Source organism: Malassezia globosa (genome assembly GCF_000181695.2).
Source record: "Malassezia globosa CBS 7966 chromosome Unknown mgl_sf_1.1, whole genome shotgun sequence".
Taxonomy (NCBI): Eukaryota; Fungi; Basidiomycota; class Malasseziomycetes; order Malasseziales; family Malasseziaceae; genus Malassezia; species Malassezia globosa.
Genome location: NW_001849874.1, coordinates 349,902 through 369,420, shown reverse-complemented (window position 1 = coordinate 369,420; position 19,519 = coordinate 349,902). Strand labels below are relative to the sequence as shown.

At 54.4% G+C, this 19,519-nt stretch overlaps 10 protein-coding genes across 10 annotated transcripts; 6 read left to right on the top strand and 4 right to left on the bottom strand.

Moving 5' to 3' along the window:
- Positions 1-6: 6 nt before the first annotated feature.
- On the top strand, positions 7-826 carry MGL_0176 (uncharacterized protein; the record flags this gene model as incomplete). Its single annotated transcript, XM_001732349.1, has 2 exons — positions 7-463; positions 756-826. The coding sequence occupies 2 exons, from the start codon at positions 7-9 to the stop codon at positions 824-826; spliced, it is 528 nt and encodes a 175-aa protein (XP_001732401.1).
- Positions 827-1,045: 219 nt separating this feature from the next.
- Positions 1,046-9,105, top strand: MGL_0175 (uncharacterized protein; the record flags this gene model as incomplete). The annotated part of the gene is made up of 2 exons (XM_001732348.1): positions 1,046-7,732; positions 7,993-9,105. The coding sequence occupies 2 exons, from the start codon at positions 1,046-1,048 to the stop codon at positions 9,103-9,105; spliced, it is 7,800 nt and encodes a 2,599-aa protein (XP_001732400.1).
- A 487-nt stretch (positions 9,106-9,592) lies between these two features.
- MGL_0174 (uncharacterized protein) lies at positions 9,593-10,609 on the top strand (the record flags this gene model as incomplete). The annotated part of the gene is made up of 1 exon (XM_001732347.1): positions 9,593-10,609. The coding sequence occupies one exon, from the start codon at positions 9,593-9,595 to the stop codon at positions 10,607-10,609; it is 1,017 nt and encodes a 338-aa protein (XP_001732399.1).
- A 350-nt stretch (positions 10,610-10,959) lies between these two features.
- MGL_0173 (uncharacterized protein) lies at positions 10,960-12,148 on the top strand (the record flags this gene model as incomplete). The annotated part of the gene is made up of 2 exons (XM_001732346.1): positions 10,960-11,169; positions 11,198-12,148. The coding sequence occupies 2 exons, from the start codon at positions 10,960-10,962 to the stop codon at positions 12,146-12,148; spliced, it is 1,161 nt and encodes a 386-aa protein (XP_001732398.1).
- A 243-nt stretch (positions 12,149-12,391) lies between these two features.
- On the top strand, positions 12,392-13,468 carry MGL_0172 (uncharacterized protein; the record flags this gene model as incomplete). Its single annotated transcript, XM_001732345.1, has 2 exons — positions 12,392-12,664; positions 12,707-13,468. 2 exons carry the CDS (start codon positions 12,392-12,394, stop codon positions 13,466-13,468), a joined length of 1,035 nt encoding a protein of 344 aa, XP_001732397.1.
- Positions 13,469-13,551: 83 nt separating this feature from the next.
- Positions 13,552-14,355, bottom strand: MGL_0171 (uncharacterized protein; the record flags this gene model as incomplete). The annotated part of the gene is made up of 4 exons (XM_001732344.1): positions 13,552-13,716; positions 13,763-14,105; positions 14,136-14,247; positions 14,277-14,355. The coding sequence occupies 4 exons, from the start codon at positions 14,353-14,355 to the stop codon at positions 13,552-13,554; spliced, it is 699 nt and encodes a 232-aa protein (XP_001732396.1).
- A 276-nt stretch (positions 14,356-14,631) lies between these two features.
- Positions 14,632-15,567, bottom strand: MGL_0170 (uncharacterized protein; the record flags this gene model as incomplete). Its single annotated transcript, XM_001732343.1, has 1 exon — positions 14,632-15,567. The coding sequence occupies one exon, from the start codon at positions 15,565-15,567 to the stop codon at positions 14,632-14,634; it is 936 nt and encodes a 311-aa protein (XP_001732395.1).
- A 537-nt stretch (positions 15,568-16,104) lies between these two features.
- On the bottom strand, positions 16,105-16,686 carry MGL_0169 (uncharacterized protein; the record flags this gene model as incomplete). Its single annotated transcript, XM_001732342.1, has 1 exon — positions 16,105-16,686. One exon carries the CDS (start codon positions 16,684-16,686, stop codon positions 16,105-16,107), a length of 582 nt encoding a protein of 193 aa, XP_001732394.1.
- A 677-nt stretch (positions 16,687-17,363) lies between these two features.
- MGL_0168 (uncharacterized protein) lies at positions 17,364-17,919 on the top strand (the record flags this gene model as incomplete). The annotated part of the gene is made up of 5 exons (XM_001732341.1): positions 17,364-17,402; positions 17,448-17,529; positions 17,575-17,617; positions 17,655-17,774; positions 17,829-17,919. 5 exons carry the CDS (start codon positions 17,364-17,366, stop codon positions 17,917-17,919), a joined length of 375 nt encoding a protein of 124 aa, XP_001732393.1.
- Positions 17,920-18,045: 126 nt separating this feature from the next.
- Positions 18,046-19,170, bottom strand: MGL_0167 (uncharacterized protein; the record flags this gene model as incomplete). The annotated part of the gene is made up of 1 exon (XM_001732340.1): positions 18,046-19,170. One exon carries the CDS (start codon positions 19,168-19,170, stop codon positions 18,046-18,048), a length of 1,125 nt encoding a protein of 374 aa, XP_001732392.1.
- Positions 19,171-19,519: the final 349 nt, after the last annotated feature.

Here is a 19,519-nt window from a genome sequence, read left to right as displayed (position 1 = left end):
AGGTTCATGGCTGATGATGGACATACAACGCTGACGCTTCCGCCCATGGGCAAGCGCGAACGCGCTGTGGTGCACAATATGGCAGGTGCATATTCGCTGAAATCCAAGAGCCAAGGAAAAGGAGACAAACGCTTCCCAATACTATTGAAAACATCGCGCTCAGGAACAAACATGGATTATTCACGCATTGCACGGCTTTCTCGTACACCATTCCGTATTGGTGAACGAGAATTAGATGCACACCCTGGCCTTAGTTCTGGTGGAGGCGTAAGAATGATGATGATGGGCCAAAAGCACAAAGAGGGCACACATGTCGGAAAAGGAGCGAAACAAATTAGTGAGGATAATATCGGCCACCGGCTCTTGCGCTCTATGGGTTGGCTGTCAGGACAGGGTATTGGGCAGAATGGTGGGCGCACGGAGCCTGTGCTCGCCACTGTAAAAATGTCCCGTAGCGGCTTGGGTATGTGAATAGCAGCATCATTGAGTCTCCGAACCAAGAGTTGGATCAGCCTCAGTGTGAAGCGTCAAGGGCTGATAGCATGAGCATTGACTCGCATGGATGCAGACCCTTCCATTGCGTGCTAGCTCATACAACACCGGGACAGTTTGGTGGATCCTAAAGTTGTATGACGTGTCTATCTGCGCTGTTGCTTTGGCAGCGTGGTCTATCGAAGTCATATTGTTATTATGTACGACAGAATGCAGTTAACAACTCTTGTCTGTGTTGCTTGGCAGCTAACCGCCCCACATAGCTGCCTACTTGAATCGAAAGATGCTCTTGGTACACGAACGAACAGCAAACATTTCATATAAACATGACTAATAGGCAGCTTCGTTGGGAGAGGGGGCAGCATGCGCTAGCGCCTGATGGGCTAGCAAGCGCCACGCGCGCACAACGCGACGCGTGTGATCACGTGCGTGTAAGTAGGCGTCGAGGTAAGTGTACACACAACAGGACTGGGCCAATTTTCGTCAGCGGATCGCCATCGTATACGTGCACACATAAACTTGCGTGCGCTGCTGCTAGTATCGTGTCCGACGTATGGATGCCCCTTCACGGAGTGCCGGCTCATCAAAGATCCGGTACCACGGAACTTCCCCCACCAACACGCGTGATTGGGATTATATAGAGCGTCCGGAGCGCCCCGAGCGTGTTGAGCGTCTCGAGCGTTTAGAGCGTTTGGAACGTCTTGAGCGTCTAGAACGTTTAGAGCGTCTGGAGCGTTCGGATCGTTCGGAGCGTCTGGAACGACCCGAACGCCTGGAACGTGCGGAGCGCCTCGAGCGCACCATGTGGCTCTCTCCTCCTATGAATGTGGATCCACCGTTGCCGCCAAACGCACTACAAAATGTGCGCGAGGCACAGAGCCGGATGTATCAAGAAAGCCCGCCGACATCGTCGATGCATCTTGACTCGGAAGAAAATGACCCCGGTAGTTTAGATGAAGATCTCGATGAAGATGAGTCCGTTACGTCAAGTATGTTGGATGATGATAGCGTGCGCCTGGTTCCTCGACGATCGCCGCCGAGCGTATCTGAGATCCACCGGTTGCCGAATCCTACCCCACCCATGTTCGATAATATTCGGCGACTTCCGCCAGTCTCACCACCGCCACAGTCTTCTCCTCGCTCACAATCACGCACCGGCATGCCGCCGCTTCCTCGTGATGCTGCCTTGCATGTTGCTATGGCGAAGGAGCGAGTGGCGCGCTCAACAACGCCTACACGTCGTACGCCTGAGTTTGTGGACGATGAGCTGCCGCCGCCGTATGAACGGCCATCGCGCGCGAGTCACTCGTCGGTTCGGCGGATGCGCCCGTCAAATACACCTTCTTACACACACTCGCACTCGCACTCGCGCTCTCATTCCCACTCCAGCTTGAACCATACACCTGACAGTTACGACTTTATGGACCACGAGCCTCCGGCGCTGCGCCGCACGGTGTCGACGGTGACGATCGTGCGGAAGACGTCATCTAAGCCTGATATCGACAAGATTCCATCGATTCCGCCACCACGCCCAAAACCCAATGTGTACGTACCGCCTGAACGTGAGTCAGAGCCCCCAACACCTACGATGGATGATTGGTCCACGACATTTGACTCGTTGGATGCGTTTGAGCCGGGTTCGTTGGACTTGTTTGGCGAGATGAAGCGTCCGTCGCGTGCGCCTTCTTCAACAGCGAATCGTCGCGAGCCTGATGAGCCATCCACACCAGCGTCCCAGGATGATGAGTCGATCGAGTCTGCGTTTGAGGCACCTTTGAAGACTCTCCCTGCACCGAAGGAGCCTAACAAGTCGTCCATCCGACTGGTCTCGCGCAACTCGATCGAATCCGTTCCCCTATCACCTTCGTCCAGTGCAACACGCAGTACTATAATCCGCTCACCCGCATCACCTGCTTCATCTTTTCCCGTGTCCCGGGACTCAAGTCGATGGTCGGAGAATTCTCCCATGATCAATCGCTCGTCAGGACTCCCGGATGCAACACCACGAGATTGGCGTTCATCCCACGCGTTCAGCCCGCCATCAGCACATATGCCACCATCGACGCCTGGAGCCAAGTCGTCTCAGCAGGCCGCTTCCTATAAGATGTCTTCATCAGCTCTAGCTGCTTCATCATCGCCCCCGCCTATGCCACCCACTTCCCCATTCCACCACGCCACGCCGAAATCCACTGCTACATCTTCATCACAAACCCCTGGCCCTGGCTCGCTGGCCCCAAGATCCCAAGGTGCACCCACATCAGCGCCTGCAAATACCTCACAGGGTCCAAGTGACTCCTCTTCCACAACCTCAGCATCGTCGCGCCGAGGACGCAGTCAGCCTGCCGCTGTCGCATCCTCGGAGCCGCCAGCCTCACATGCGCGTATGAATCCAGCCCCTAATGCAACAACGTCTCCTGCGCCATCTGCGCCTGGATTCGGACATGGTCCCTCATCGGTTTACGCGGCCACGACCATGTCCCCTGGACCCTCGACACTGTCGTCGATGCCATCTGACCCTGCCCCGCGCAACTCCTCCGTTTCTATGGCAGCCGCACCTGCAGGTGGGCTGCGCAAGTTCTCAGACTCGACGTTGCCCGGCACGTCAACCGCCATGACCTCGCCTGCTGTGGCTTCGCATGTCTCTTCACCGTCAACGGCGGCCTCGTTTCCCATGGCCTCTTCGAGAGGAGCGGCGCCTGCTGTGGCATCGCCGCCATCGCCCATCGTCTATGAGCAGGTGCCTCGATCAGGTTCATACTTGTCACTGATGGAGAGAGTGAAGCTTGCCAGCAGCATCAACGCATCTGCTCGCGAGATACCTTCACACCACCCACCGACGTCGCCACCTGGTTGGAACAGAGTTGTGGACGAAATGTACGGACGTTCGACAGGGCCCGCTGCGCATGCGTATGAAACCAGTTTGTCGCAAGACCGAGTGAGTGGCTTAGACAAAGGCGCGAATATGGACGACTTGGATGACCAGGCATCAGTGACGTCGCCTACAACAGAGTCAGAAGCGCCAACTCTGCCATCCAAAGATTCCATGTGGTTAGTTGATTCCCCATCTTCACAGCCTGAGCGTTCGTCGATACCGACGCCCCCTTTGTCACAGACGCAGCAGCCTCAGGGACACACGCCTGTGCTCGCGAGGCATGGTTTGCAAACTCCACCGCGAAGATCGTCACCGACAACGGTAACTGCACCACAGGTGCCGTCTCACCCTGCCACGGATGCCGGGCCTGGGCATCTCATCGCGCGAACAATGTCAGATCGCACAATCCCCCAACATGCGCCAAAGATGCCGTCTCATACCTCGACAAACGATGTGCTAGCGACCCCACCTAGGCCGACACATGCATCTATGACACATCCAGCGTCGGCCACACCTCCGAGACCGACCGTACGTCATGCATCAGAGACGTCACCGCGGACGACGAAGGATCAGTTTTCTGCGACTCCGTCTAGGACACTACAATCGCATTCGCCAACACAGGCACAGGGGCCAGCCGCAGACACGTCGACAATGTCACAGGACCAGGTGTCTGAGCCTGTAGACGCGCGAAGGAAGTATCAAGGCTCTGCAACTCCACCACCGAGACGTACGTCATTCCCAAGGACTGCGGATGTGTCTGGCACACCGCCAAGGTCAAAGGACGATGGACATGATATGTCATCGCCACAGACGAGGCATCGTCTATCGTCGAGCTCGTCCCGAACCGCGACAGCGGCGCGAACAGAGATGCCGCCGCCAACATCGACAAGGCCGGCATCTCACTATCCCCATGACAGACGAGAGCATGGATCCAAGACGCCCACTAGGTCGACATCAAATCATCCTACCACACATATGGCATCACCACGACGTGCTCTTAACGCTGAACCCGCCTCCGCGGCACAAAGCATAACCAAGCGCTCACCCGACATGCCTACATCGTCCGTATCACACCATGGGCGTGTCACCCCCAAAGCCCAGAGCACTCAAATACCCTCGACAACGACTTCTTCGCTTGCAGACTCTTCAGCTGACAAAGCTCGGCGCACGTTTGTTCACGAGCCATCGTATGGAGTGCCGAGCTCGAGGGTGGAGCGTCAGTCCACGCCTGGACAGGCGTCACGGCCTTCCGACAGGCCGGAGGCCCCCGCGCCTCGAGAGCCGTCATCGCGTGTGTACGCATATGAAGACCATGAGCGCAACGAATCGGATGCTAAGGGTTCGCACGAAGATACAGTTGATGATGCGGACGAAGACGTGGATCGAGAAGTGGACGAAGATTTGCCTGAAGACGAGCTCGATCGAGAGGCACAAGACGATGAGATCGAAGAGGGTGAGCTTGAAGAGGACTTGGACGATGAGATGGAGGACGAAGTCGAACAAGGTCTTGACGAAGGCTCAGACCAGGACTTGGACAACGAACCAGACGACGAAAGCGAGTCGGAGCTCACGCAAGACGATACGTATGCATTCGAGCGTACGGGCGAATTCGCTCGTGAGCCGTCTCGTGAATCACACGATCAAGAAGGCTCAGCTAGCCACGAGGCTCCGCGTACGCAGGCCATGGAACCACCAACAGAGGCATTTGAACGAATGCAATTGGCGAAGAGCCACGGTGCTAGACGCACCGCTGAACGTACACGAGTCGAACCGCCAAGCGCTGCGTCAACAGCAAAGGAGCGACAGGAGCCCGAGCGGCCGGCTGAAAAGGAAGGACCTCGGTCTGTGCTGCGGCCAACGGAGCGCGTGCCATCCATACGTGAGCCGTCCCCTGAGCAGGTGTCTCCATCGCCGAAGAAGCAAGAGCGACCTACATCGAATCCATTTCGACAATTGCGCTCACTTCGCGATCACGGTCACACTCCTGACACTGAATCATCGTCGTCGTACACGCGAAACAGTGCAGGCACTATGACGGGCACGGAAGTGCCTGCGAACGCAACTAGTGGCTCTGGCCCGGGTGCTTCAGCAACGTCCATGCCGGATCCGCCACCGACGCGGGAGATGCGGGTGCAGACACCCGTGCAAGAGAAGCGCTTCAGTGCGGCGATGATGACTCAGACGCCCATGTCAGAGGCGCAGATGTCGGCGGTCACCGCAATTCAAAGCCCTGCACAGGAAAACCCGGCGTCACGAAGTGTCACGCACACAAATGAGCCTCCTGCGCAACAAAGTACGCAGGAAGATGATGACCTTTGGGACGACCACATGTACATGAACATGCCGGGGCAACTGCCGTTGAATGAAGGGGACGACGTGTCGTCAGACAATGAGCTCAAAGCTCCAGCGCCGAATGACAGTGAAGCTGTGTCTCCGGCCTGGGTGGGGGCCATGCTGGATGACTCGATGCAGGATGATGTCACTCCAGAGCCATCGCCAAGGATCGATAGCGGCGGCGACCTCGAACCGAGATTGCCGGAGTTTTCCATGCCTGGTCAATCGCCCTCTATGCCGCAGACACAGTTGCATGCGGACCACCAGCCTTACGAACGAGCTGGGCCATCGCAGCTGCAATCGCAGTCGCGGTCGCAGCACCAACACCAACACCAGCCACAACCAGCATCTCAACCGGCATCCCCTCCGTGGCAGTCTTCGTCACCAGAGCGATCGTCTTCTCAGATGCCACAACCTTCTCCACCGCAGCCTCTGCCTCCATCACAGTCTCATCAGGCCAAGTCACCTAGCGGCTTTGCGACCAGTGACCCTATTCCCATATCGCGGCCCACCGCGAAGGGCAAATCTCCGGAGCTCTCTATACCTATCCCGACATCGCCTACGCCGATGCCGTGGACCTCGCTTTCACATGGCCAGCTGAGTCCACCTATCACGCAAATCGCTGGCTCTCCATTGCTTGGCATGTTGGGCACGCCCACCAATGCACACCACACACTCGCCATGTCGCCGACGTCTCCACCTCCCTTCACATCATGGCTCCCTGAGTCGCCCACGGCTGCTCCCGTACGAACACAAGATTACAGTTCTGTGCAAGGTGCTTCTCCCTCCCTCAAAGTTGTCTATGGCCATGGAGGTGCGTCCACATATAGCTTTGGACCAAGTCCAAGCCGTGCACCAAGCACGAGTCTTGGCCCCATGGCGAGTCCTGCTTCAGCCCCAGCCTGGACATCTACACCTAGCACGTCCAAGCGCACATGGACGGAACCACGTTCTGTGCATGTCATTGACCCCCCCACGAAGCCAGTCGGATCTCCTCATGCCATGCTCGGCACGCCATCATCCAACATGAAGGCACGTGAGTCGCCAGACGTGGTAATTGAGACGCCGCCTCTCAAGATGCCCGAGTCGCCACTGCGTTCCAAGCCGACAATCACTCGCAAGACGTCCTTGTCGCCCAGCAGCAGCAAGCGAAATGCGTCTTTGCCAATGTCCAGCGACCAGGCAGGAGTCCCCGCGTCCCCGTCGAGGATGCCAGGCTCGTCTCGTATCACGAATGGATCTCCGATGCGTCCAGGCGTCACGGCACAGCATCCATTGATTTTGGTCCCTGGTGGCGCCGAGTCAAGTACGCCGCCTCTGTCACAAACACAGTCACCAGCCCCTGCCCCCGCTCCTGCACCATTACCAGCGACTCGGCACTATCACTCGCCATCAGAGGGCCAAGTTCCACCGTCTGGACCTGTGCACCCTCCAGGGCCGAAGCGGCCAAGTTCACCGAGCCAATACCCAGGTCTTCTCCCACAGCACAGTATGGTCGCTCCATTTGAGCTGCAGAACCGCGCGCTCGTTCTGCCCTCAGGTGTGGATCCTAGGCAGCCAGGCAGCGGCTTTTGTGCTGAGTGCATGATGCGTGACGAAGATATGGCCGATGTGACGGTCAACAGGCCTGATGTGTGGGAACGGGCCAGTGATGCCGACTTCCACGAAGCTATCGAAGCGGAACAACAGATCCGTGTCAAGCATGCAGGCGACATCTCCAAGATGCCTGCTTTCTTGTCATTGACGGCTATCAAAGTGCAGAACATTGCTCATGGCATAACCCTTTCGCAGGCGAATCTCCGCGAGCATACGGCACTCGCACGGCTGTCGCCATCCGCGAAGGCCCGCTCGGTCTTCATGTTTGTGCAGCAGCAGCGCCGCATCCTAGGCATCGACGACGACGAGCCACTCGCGTCGTGCACAACGAGCAGCAGTGCGCCTACATCGCCACGAGCCAAGACTAGCGGCCCGTTGGCACCGCCAGCAGTTGCTTCTGGCGTTGCTGTCCCGCCCTCGGCACCCGCGCCCGCGTCTGTGTCGCGTCCAAGTCGGACCAAAAGTCGTCGCGCGGCACGTCTCGCGCTGCTGACCGGAGCGACACACGCAGTCTCGCTGCTTCAAGCGATGCACGCAGTGAGCGCTCCGTTCGCGTCCGCAAATCAACTGATGGGGTCCGACGCACACGCACAGGAAGCAGGCCTAGTCATGCATCGCCAGAAAAGGAACTGACGTCGTCTCGAGCTCCAGCGAGCCGGAGCTCCCATCGCTCGACATCCACTCGCTCGCCCAAGAAGCGATCCGTCGCTCATGCTGCCGGAGTCACCACGGGCTCGGCTGCTGATCCCACGACACCCACCACACCTGCGCGCCGTGCAACGTCCTCACGCCCAAAGACGCCTTCTACAGCGACGTCGCCACCTCGGTCCAAAGCACATTCATCCCGTTCACCACACATGCCTGGCGCCTCCCTCCCCGCCGAGGCGCCCGCATCAGGACGCCGCACTCGCTCTCGAAGTGAGCCTAGGCCCGTGACGCCCAAACCTGCTGTGACTGGACCGACGCCCTCCCGATCTGCCACACCCACTCGCGCTAGGTCGCCAACCCATGCCAAGTCGCCCTCACGTGCTGCTTCGCCGTCAACAAGAGCCGCTTCTCCCGAGCATGTCGTTGCTTCTCCTTTGGCCCGGACTGCGTCGCCAACAACACGCGCCACGCCACCGCCTCGTACTACATCGCCAACGCGTGCGGCAGAGGCGTTACGTGCCGCCGCTCCCCCCAATCGCCCTGTCATGCTAACACAACCCAACTCGCCATCCCACGTGCCATTGCCCCCTACAGCACCGATGGTCTATACACAAGAGCCGTTGTACTTCTCACCCACCTCTGGGCCTAAGGTACTCGCGGGATTCCCGCGTGCGCCTGCCGTTCAGCCCGTCGCTGACCCAGGGTCTGCGCCCGCCGCCCCACATGTGCTTGCACCTGCCCCTGTATTTGCGCCTGCACCTGTGCCTATGCCTGCGCCGGCGCCTGTGTCCATGCCCGCCGCCCATGCTGATTCGTCTGGTCAGGACGACTCTGTGGTCATGCCTAGCAGCGACAAGTCGCTTGACGAAGAGCAGGACGGCGTGCGTCGACGTACGTCGCAGTCGCAGTCCCTGCGTGGCCTGTTCCGCAAGATGACTCATCGCACGGAAGATTCGGACGGCACGCCCTCTCGTAAGGCCAAGCAGTCAGATCAGAATGCGGACACGTCCATGGGTGAAGAGGAAGACACACATCGCTCATTCTGGAAGCGATTCACTCGTTCTCCAAAGTCTTCTTCTTCGCACAAGTCTTCTCGTTTCCATGCTGCGCACACATCGCCTCCTCCGCCCGTGCCGCCCATTCCTTCCAACGAGACTCGCTGATGACTAGAACCATGTCATCTTCGACCAGCACATGTCCTTGTTACTCCAAGCAACCCTCGGCTATATGTACTACTTGTCTCTTTTGCCCCCGCGCCTCTCCCTTTCTCCCGATATGTGAGCTTTGATAGTATCCATTTGTACCGACTTGTTTACGTACACCCTCTTTCTCGAATATGATTGTCCAGTGTACTAGCAAACCTAATGTTATTGTTCTCGTTAACATCTTGGCTTCTCTTCTTCCGCCTCCACTTGACGTGCTTCCATTCATCGTCCAGTTCGTCCTCTTTGGAGAGTGTGCCGTCGGGCTGATCAAGTCGATTGTGTTGAGCATCTTCAGGACAACATACCTATATATTGTATGAGTGCGTATGTACATCGCTCCGTCGATTCGCTGTTGGAACGAACGCCACTCAAATGTAGCGACGCATGGGATCCTCTAAAGTACGTCTCCTCCGTCGTCCATTCATTCGGTCGTTGCTAACGGTATATGCCACGCAACAGGGCAAGATCTTTTCTCCGTGAAGAATGCCGCATCCTTGTCATTGGTGCTGGTGGTCTTGGCTGCGAAATTCTTTCAAATCTCGCGCTTTCAGGCTTCCAACATGTTCACGTCATCGACATGGATACCATTGATGTGTCGAATCTCAACCGACAATTCCTCTTCCGCGAAAAGGACATCGGACAGCCAAAAGCAACCACAGCTGCTGCTTTTGTTGAATCACGAGTGCCTGGAGTCAAAATCACCCCTCATGTCTGCCGCATCCAGGATATGGATGTCACATTCTATATGCAGTTTCACATGGTTATTTGCGGTCTCGACTCGGTCGAGGCTCGTAGGTGGATCAACGCTACTCTCGTCCATATGGTGGACGAAAAAAACCCTTCCTCGTTAAAACCGCTGATTGACGGTGGCTCCGAAGGTCTGAAGGGCCAAGCGCGTGTCATTTTGCCGACCATCACAAGCTGCTATGAGTGCAGTCTTGACATGCTTCCTAAGCGGACGACGTTCCCTATATGCACGATCGCTAATACGCCACGTTTGCCGGAGCATTGCATTGAGTGGGCAAGTGTGCTCGAGTGGCCACGTGCGAATCCAGGCAAGAAACTCGATAATGACAACCCTGAGCATGTTCAATGGGTTCTTGATACAGCTCTTGGGCGAGCTGAGAGTTTCCATATCACAGGCGTCAATTGGTCACTTACACAGGGAGTGATCAAAAACATCATTCCTGCCGTTGCCAGTACCAATGCCATCATTGCTGCGGCTTGCACGCAAGAGGCTTTCAAAATAGCCACGTCCACTGCGCCTTATTTGAACAACTACATGATGTACACGGGCAACGAAGGCGTGTATACGTTCACTTTCGACTACGAACGGCGCGCTGATTGCCCCGTATGCGGTGGTGATATCAGATCGCTCACACTCACACCGCAGGACACCCTAGCTACTCTGGTTGATCTACTTAGCACTTTACCTGACATGTGCGTCTTTGCTATTTACTGACCTAGACAATGTAAACGGCCAACAATCTCAGGTCCTCGTGGCCCTTTGTATTACTCTGTGCCCCATGCACTCGAAAGGGCGACAAGACCCAACTTGGATCGCTCCTTGACTGATTTGGGTGTGGTCCATGATGACGTCTTAACTGTTGCCGATCCTAACTGGCCCTTTGTCATGTCGCTCGCGATCGCCTTTAGGCCTTGACGTATAGTGCTGTTATACTGCTCCACTTTGCCCAGTTAGTACTGGGGAAGCACCTCTAGATGTAGTCTATATATCTATGTAAAAATTTGCATCCTTTTTTATCTCAAGTGCCTAGCGCCTTTTCCTTCACTCTCGGAGAGCGTGGTATCATGAACGAAAAGGAAGGAGCAGTGCCTAGCAGCGCACAGTCTGCAGTGCTTATGCGCTCCGAGCCCCTGCCTTCAGAAGCAGTAGAGGCCATTGGCCCGCAGTTTGAAAAGCAAGATCCCAACGATCTAAATGCACTGATGGGCAGCTTGGCAACGGTTGGCTTTCAAGGCACATCCGTTGCCGAAGCTGTTCGCATTATTGAGCGAATGGTACGTACTGTCACTTACTCACAAGTAGCGTACATGGCGTTTGAGCGAAGACCCCTCGTACAACCCAGCTGAAGACGAACATTCTCAACTCCCCAAGGACGATCCTGCGCACCCAACGAATGTTCGCTGCACGATTCTTCTCGGTTATACTTCCAACCTTATTTCGTCGGGGCTTCGTGAAGTAATCCATTTCCTTGTCAAAAACAAGTTCGTGTCAGGCATCGTGACTACCGCGGGCGGTGTCGAAGAGGACATTATCAAGTGCCTTGGACCAACTTATCTGGGCAGTTTCCATTTGGACGGTGCGACACTCCGGAAACGCGGCCTCAACCGAATTGGCAATTTGATTGTACCCAATGACAACTATTGCAAGTTTGAGGACTGGGTCATGCCGATTCTCGATAGAATGCGTGCTGAGCAGGACTCAGCACCTCCCGAATCCAATGGAGAACGCTTCGCTTGGACGCCAAGTCGCGTCATTGAGCGTTTGGGTCACGAGATCAATGATGAACGCAGTGTATATTACTGGGCAGCAAAGAATCAAATTCCTGTATTCTGTCCTGCACTTACCGATGGCTCACTTGGTGATATGATCTACTTTCATTCATACAAAAATCCAGGCCTCACAATCGATCTCGTGCGTGACATCCGCCGGCTCAATGACATGAGTGTGAAGGCGAAGAAGGCCGGTATCATTATCCTCGGTGGCGGCGTTTGCAAGCACCAGATTGCAAATGCCATGCTCTTTCGGAATGGTGCTGACTATGGCGTCTATATTAACACAGGTCAGGAGTTCGATGGCTCCGATAGCGGCGCTCGGCCTGACGAAGCCGTTAGCTGGGGCAAGCTTAAGAGTAAGGAGAATGGCGGCGATACCGTCAAAGTGTTTTGTGACGCCACCATTGTTTTCCCATTTATCGTTGCGCAGACCTTTGGGCGCGCATATTGGGCACAGCAGCTTCCAAAAGTAACTTCATAGCAATGTAACGTTCTCGGCAGAGCCACGCAGAAATTTCCTATGCCAAACAAGAAAAAAAATATTTCTCAGATGGAGGAGACCCACCTTTTTAATGCATGTGGACATTTGCGTATCTCTTGAAGTGTCACAACACAACAACGCGCGTCACCAGAACAACGCGCGTCGCTTGTCTTGGCACGCGCTTGTTCCATTGCTGCTAAAGCTCGAGCAAGTGACGCGCATATTCACTCAAAATTGCGAAAGATGGCCAGTGCCAGTATGTATCAGCGTGCAGCGCTCGCCGTTGCCGTGGCCACGGCGCTTGTGGCCGTGCTCATGGGTGTACTTCCTGTTGCCAAGCCAGAGTGGTTCGTGCCTGGCGAGCAGCTTGATGCAGTGACGCGTTTTTTTCAGTCCAAAAGCACAAGTGCGCCAAATATTACTAGCATGAATGCGTCAGGAAATGCAAGAGCCACGACACATACGAACAACTGGGCTGTTCTCGTGGGCACGTCCAAGTTCTGGTTTAACTACAGGGTACGTGTATTTGAAATGTGAATCTTACGCCTACACACACAGCATTTAGCCAATACACTCGGCATGTATCGAACGGTGAAACGACTTGGCATGCCTGATAGCCACATTATTCTGATGCTGTCTGATGACATCGCTTGCAATCCACGTAATCGGTATCCTGGCTCAGTCTGGGCCTCGTCTGACCGCCACTTAGACTTATACGGTGACGATGTTGAAGTGGATTACCGGGGTTATGAAGTGACGGTGACGAACCTATTACGCCTACTTACAGGGCGCGTCCCTGCACATACACCGCGTTCGAAACGCCTCGACTCAGATGAACACTCGAACGTATTTTTATACATGACAGGCCATGGTGGCGACGAGTTTCTCAAGTTCCAAGATTCAGAAGAGATGAGTGCGTATGACTTGGCTGATGCCATTGAGCAAATGTGGGAAAAGCGGCGTTACCATGAGCTACTCTTTATGATCGACACATGCCAGGCATCCACAATGGCTTCGCGTCTGTACAGTCCTAATGTGCTAGCTGTGGGCAGCAGTGTGAAAGATGAGAGTTCTTACTCGTACAACACGGACTACGATGTTGGTTTGCCACTCATTGACCGCTACACGCGAGCGGTGCTGGAGTTCATGGAGCAAGTCACTCGCACCTCGACAGCGACACTGCAAGACCTGTTTTCCAGCGTCGACCAAGTCGATACATTTTCCACGCAGCAGGTGCGCTCCGATTTATATGGACGTCCATTAGAACATGTGCGTGTGACAGACTTTCTAGGCTCTGTCGCGCAGGTGCAGTTGACTTGATCAAAGAGTGTTTAGGCCAATAGTATCCGTGTCGTGCTATGATGTGTTTCGTCTGTCTATTTGAACTCTTCAGCTGAGCCAGTCTAAGAAGACGCGTGAGTGTCCATAAGATGAAAGTATCGCATACCATAATGAGGCCAACTGTGAAGCAAATGTGTCAGTTGGTTGGAGTCACCAAGATGAAAAAAAAAGCCAGGGACGGCATACGTACCAATGAGGCCAAACAACCCAAGAATACTGCTAAACACCTGTGAGTGGTATAAGATGTGTCCAACAATCAGCAATACGACATACCTCAACCACAAGAATCTTTACAAACAATTGCGGATCGGCCGCATCTGCCACTGCTGCATTCGCACCAGTGATACCAACCGACACACCACATACCACGTTACACAGGCCGACAGTAAGACCGGCCCAGAACAACGCATAGCCCGTAAAGTAGTTTTCAGGTGTCCAAAGGCCATTGATTCCGTCTTCTAGTCGCCCTGTAATCTTGGCAGAAAACACAATTGCCATAATGACACCATAGATGGCCACAACTTCACAAAAGATGATGCTGATCAGATTCTTTGTCGTGATCCGCGGCGCGCGGACGCCGGCACCAAGAATCGAAGATCCGGTTATAAAGATACCCCTGCTTGTTGGAAAAGTCATATGTACTTACCATGCGGCACCCACTACGCTGAGACCAATGCACAAACCAATCCCCGTGTTGGCCCACACATACGGACTTGTTTGCTCAAGAAATGTATTTACGGCAAACTGGTCGCCCGAGCCTGGTGTAAGAAATGCAATCATTTCTTACCTGTAAAAATCAAGTATCCTGCGCCATACAATGCAAGGGCGAGGAGCGTTCCCAAAGTGGTATAGACAATCGCACCCATGCTGGTAGGCGACCGCCGATCCACCTCGCGAGAAGTCAGTACTCAACGCACCCGTGCTGACTAATCATACTATGGTCATCAAGAACAGCGAGATTGGGCGGAGGGCAAGGGTGGAGAGGAAACGCCCCTATCTCTCTCCCCCACGCAAGAGCCAAGAGGCTCTTTGGGTCCGTATGTACGAGCGTCTGTGCGTGAGTGGAGAAGACGACGGAGTTTGTCCAAGCTGCTGGTGCTGGTTATTTTGTGCCAAGATGAACAAAGTGCAATTTTATTTAACTATGACTCTGTCAAGCCAAATAGGGCGCAGAGGCAAATGTTCGTGAACTCGTCGTGATGGTGGAAGTACGACGTGAGATAAAATGGTATATTCGCACGATCCTCGCTGGCCGACGACGGGCGATATTGCATACACATCATTAGAGAGAGTTTTTGCTCGCTGACGCCATGCTGTGTCGCGTGCTTCTCCATGTTGAGGCGCCACTGTGTTACATTGTCCGCCTCAAATACGGAAGCAATTGCAGGGAGTTCCAGCTGCATGATATGATCCCATACTTTAGAAGGAATGTGTTGACATATGAGTGGCGAGCCTAAGCGCGGAGCGGGTGCATGTGTCTCTTCCGACGCAGCGCGTGTGTATTGCCATACTACAAGCAGTGCGTGCGTGGCAAGCACGGAGCGCCGAATGGACTCACATAAGCCCCACCACAGAAATCCAAACGTATCCGATGATTTTGCATTGGATGAAACTGTAGAGCATTTCCAAGACTGAGCCTGGAGCGTAGTGCCGATTGATGCTAGCACACAGAGTAACTGTTCAAGGACAGTCATGGCTGATGGCAAGAGTGAGGGATTCCATACACGCTGAGCCATGCTGGCTGCTGTACCCTTGTGCGCAGGACCCATACTGTCATCAAATGCGCCGACAACTGCATAGCACCATAGTGCCTGGACTAATGAGAGGCATTCCCAGCATCCATCAAAGCTCGTGCCCTGTTGGAACCAGAGGTGTCTCTCAAGCGGCGTCCCTTCTGTCTGCACACGCTCGTACTGTGAAACAAGGTCGCGAGCTTGATCCACAAGTCCGCTAAGCTCCGCACCAACTTGCCGCCACGCCCATACTTCGCTCGTTGGCAACCGCATAGCCAATGCAGAAAGTGCAGAGCGTGCGATCGCCAGAGATGCTGGCAGCTTGTCGCGTTGAGTAAGAAGCATGTACCGATGCATGAATGGAGGCTGTGGAGCGCCGGGATCCCGAAGGCACAAGAATGAACAGTACGTGAGAAAACGAGAGACTAGCGAAGCAGTGAGTGTGGAACGGCAATCTTGAGACTTGAGTGGCGTTTGTTGGGGAGACACATGAAAGCATATATCGATGGAAACGCGATTGTGCTCCGTAGTCATGGGCCCACCAGTCTACCGAGCTGATAAGAGCAGGTGATAGTGACGTAGACGAGCGCGGAGAATGTGCCAAGTCTTCTTCATGCCGTGGTCCTTTGATGAGCCCCATCCGTGACGAGGTTACAGTAGGTGTCCGGCCAGTATCGACGCCCGAGGAAATGAGACCTGTCCATCCAGTGCATGCACCAGTTTCATACATAGGCGATGGTACCACCGGCTCATCCAGCCACATGCTTAGGTCATTGGATCCAAGCGGGATCCCAAAATGCACTGGCGAAAACAATGACATATTGACCAGACGCGTGGGCGTAAAAGGAACATGAGATGCACCCCCAGCTGATGGGAGAGGCATCAGATTCGATGTACATAGCTGTGAAAGCTCAGAGGTGTTTTTCGGCGGGGAGCAAGATGATCACTAGTACCAATGGGAGGCATATCGAGACGGATGGGAGGCGGTTCCAATTTGGTGCTGGCCACATCCATAGACTCGGGCGCGGACGTTGGCGTAAGGGATGAGGGGGCTGAGTAAGGAAACATGCTGCTTGGAAAAACAGGATCAGAAGTCGGCGCCGTTTCGCGCTGCTTTCCTGTAAATGAGGGCTGCGTGTTTGGCGGTCCTTGCGACGCGAGCATGGGGGAATTGTTGTACGCAATACCCCAATGTGATGTATCAAGCGAGTATGATAGTGGTGCTGATGTCGATGGAAGTGGGGTTGGAGCTGTCGACGTCTCCCAGCTAGTGTTACCGAACCTAGTCTCAAGTGAATCGGTCGTTTGGTCGCCATCACTTTCGTCGCCGGACGTGTCTGAGAAATGTCGTGAAGGAACGACGTTAAGATCGAGCTCAGGTACTGTATTCCACGACACAGGCTGATCGACAGGGTGAAATGGCGAGTTTGGTAAGCTTTGGCCAGCAGCGGATAGATTCGGCATATGATACGGGGCATGGTAAGCGTCGCCAGTTGATCCGGAACGCAGTGACTGCAGGCCCTGTTCTCGTGCACGGCGGGCATTCGGATTGCCAGTATGAGGCGCATAAACCTGCAAAGGTGTCAGACTATGTCACGTACACAAGGTATCTGTCGTTTGCGGCAACGCTCACAAGATGGATAGCCTAGATCACAGCGGGCCTTGCTGCGTGAGCAAGCGTAGCAGCTTTTCTGCCGGCCAACGGACGGATTCGAAATTGCGCGTGCTTCGCGGATTTGATGTCGCCTAAGAAGATCCTCTACAACGCGAGTGAGTCACGCGGCAATGGTGGACGTACCCCTAGCGAACGTTTTGCCGCATTTGTCACAAGTGAAAGACCGACTGGGACCTTCTTCCATATCTTCACCTTGAGTCGATGACAGATGTTCCGAACTTCCCTCGCTCGACGATGCTAGCGAAGGCTTTCTTCGGCGAGAGGCCCCAGTCAACCTCGTGCCCATGACTTCAATGAAGTTTTCATCGACTCCGACGATGCGGGGGTCCGTGGTTTTTTGCGTCGTCGCAATTCCATCGACGTATTCGGCCGATGAATAAACTATTGCTGTGCGATGATCAACGTACTCCGCACGTCCTGGACGCGTTCATTGCGCGCCGGTGTGTCGATCGAAGGAACATTAACTATGTCAAATGCGCACAAGTGGGTGACGCTTTTGAGCGAGGTACGAAACGAACTTCGTCTTTCAAAGACTGACTTGTATGCGTAGGACGGCTATCGCTTTATTGTCGATCGCGAATGGGCAATGCTGAGTGGCACCATCCGCACCATGTTGTCAACAGACGAAGGGGGTACGTCATAGCAAGGCACGGGGTCGAGTGAACTGACCGTATTAGGCTTCTTCGAAGCTGAGAGTGGCATCTGCCAGCTCCAAATCAGGTCCGTTTGTCCACATTTTTCCCGTTGACACTAGCAGAGGCCAAGTGCTTGAAAAAGTCGTGGAATACCTACAGTGGCATGCGCGTTATGCTCAGCATGACCAGTACCCTATCAAAGAATTTGAACGCAAGATTCCCCCTGAGCTAGCGCTGGAACTGTAAGTATTTTGCAAGATCCATGAATGTCTTTTGCGCCATTTCTCACACAACAGGCTCATGGCAGCAGATTTTCTTGAGTGTACGCTATCGAAAGGCTACGCCTTTTTACATACTGACACAAGCTTCAGTGTAGTTTGCAAATGATATACCCGTATTGAATGGTGGTGGTGGACTTTGTCGCTACTAAATTTTTCAACATGAGAACCTTTTAGAACTAATATTTTTTTCTTGGCATCCACTTTGTGTCCATTTTCATTACTAGCATGTCCGCTATTCATCTATGTTTGCGTGCGTCGTGCGCAGCCCCATACGAGCTTGTGGCGATCGATCCTGATTCACCACCGAGAATGGACGCCGCTTTGGTGTGAATTGCGAACTTGCAGTGAAAGGACTAGTGTTTTTCTTATCCACGGTGTAAGGTTGCGGTGTCGTTGGTGTTGTGGGCTCGCTTCGTCCGACAACAACACGGCGTGCACTTCCAATTGAAGCAGATGAGCGCGCCAAGGCCCGCGATGCCAGACGTGTGCCAGGGGTGTCTGTAGATGTGGCACCAAGACGCTGCGTCGCACGAAGCTTTGCCTGCTCGCGTGCGAGAGCCAATCGGTAAGCAACGCCATCACTAGGATTTGAGCCGCGCGGTGGCACGGGTGGGACGCCCGTGCGTTCAAATGGATCTGCGCTTGACGCTAGTGGCGTGGGGGGCGTGCGTGGTATAGTCAAGGATTGTAGAGTGTTAGATGTGCTTTGTGTCTTGGACACGAGCGTCGGTGATCTGGTCTTTTGCCGAGGCTCTATTCGCGATACGCGTGTGATCATAGGGTGAGTAGCAATGGGTGATGGGGTATCTTCCTGGTGCTGGACGTCGTCATGCGTATAAAGTCTCTCAACAGGCTGCACGGCGGCCAAATAGCGTCGAGCAGTGGGAGACAACGTTGGAAAAAATGAAGCGCATCGAGCTGGCCACATGCCTGCATAAAGACCGTAGATTTGGCGGCACAATGCACGCGCCTGAGGATTTGCGTCGGTTGCAAGGAGTTGAATCGCGTGCTCCACGTCCTTAACACGTCTCTGAAGTCGCTCAGGATCGCACGACTCTAGTAAAACGACCAAACATTCTGCAGCGGAAGCGCGTGTGCTGCCAGACTTGTCCATCAGTGATTGAATCAAATATGGCACCACATTTGGTAGCCGGCAGTGTCGGCAGATCAAGTGCAAGCTCTTTTCCGCACGACGTAAGGCCACTTTGTTTGTTCGACCGCACAGCTGTAAAAGTGGCGGTATAAACACGCTAACAAATGGAGAGAAACGCTCAGCTAGGCGAGGCGCCATGGAATTTAACAAATCACTCGCTGTACCGGACAGGCGAGTCCGTTCCGATAAAAGCTTTCCACGCATATGAGCATTTGCATGATGACGCGACATACATACCGATCTTGTGATGCAAGGTGCCACCTGCTGAATCCGCATCATGTACGACGGGACCTTGGTGGCGCCATTTTTTGTGAGTGCCTGAAGCTGAGCGAGCGCCTGATCAATGTGATCCCATGACTCTTCTGTTTCATTCAGTTCGAGCACTGGGAGTAGCGGAGCAATGGCGGCGTCTAGATCAGCATCAGAGGTGATCTGCTTTGTAAGTACATTCTTGCACGTACATTCACAGCACCATTCCACAGGCGTCGCATGAAGATGGCAAATGTGCGAGTGTCCGTTGCTCAATTCCTCTTGACACTTACAAGACTACAGA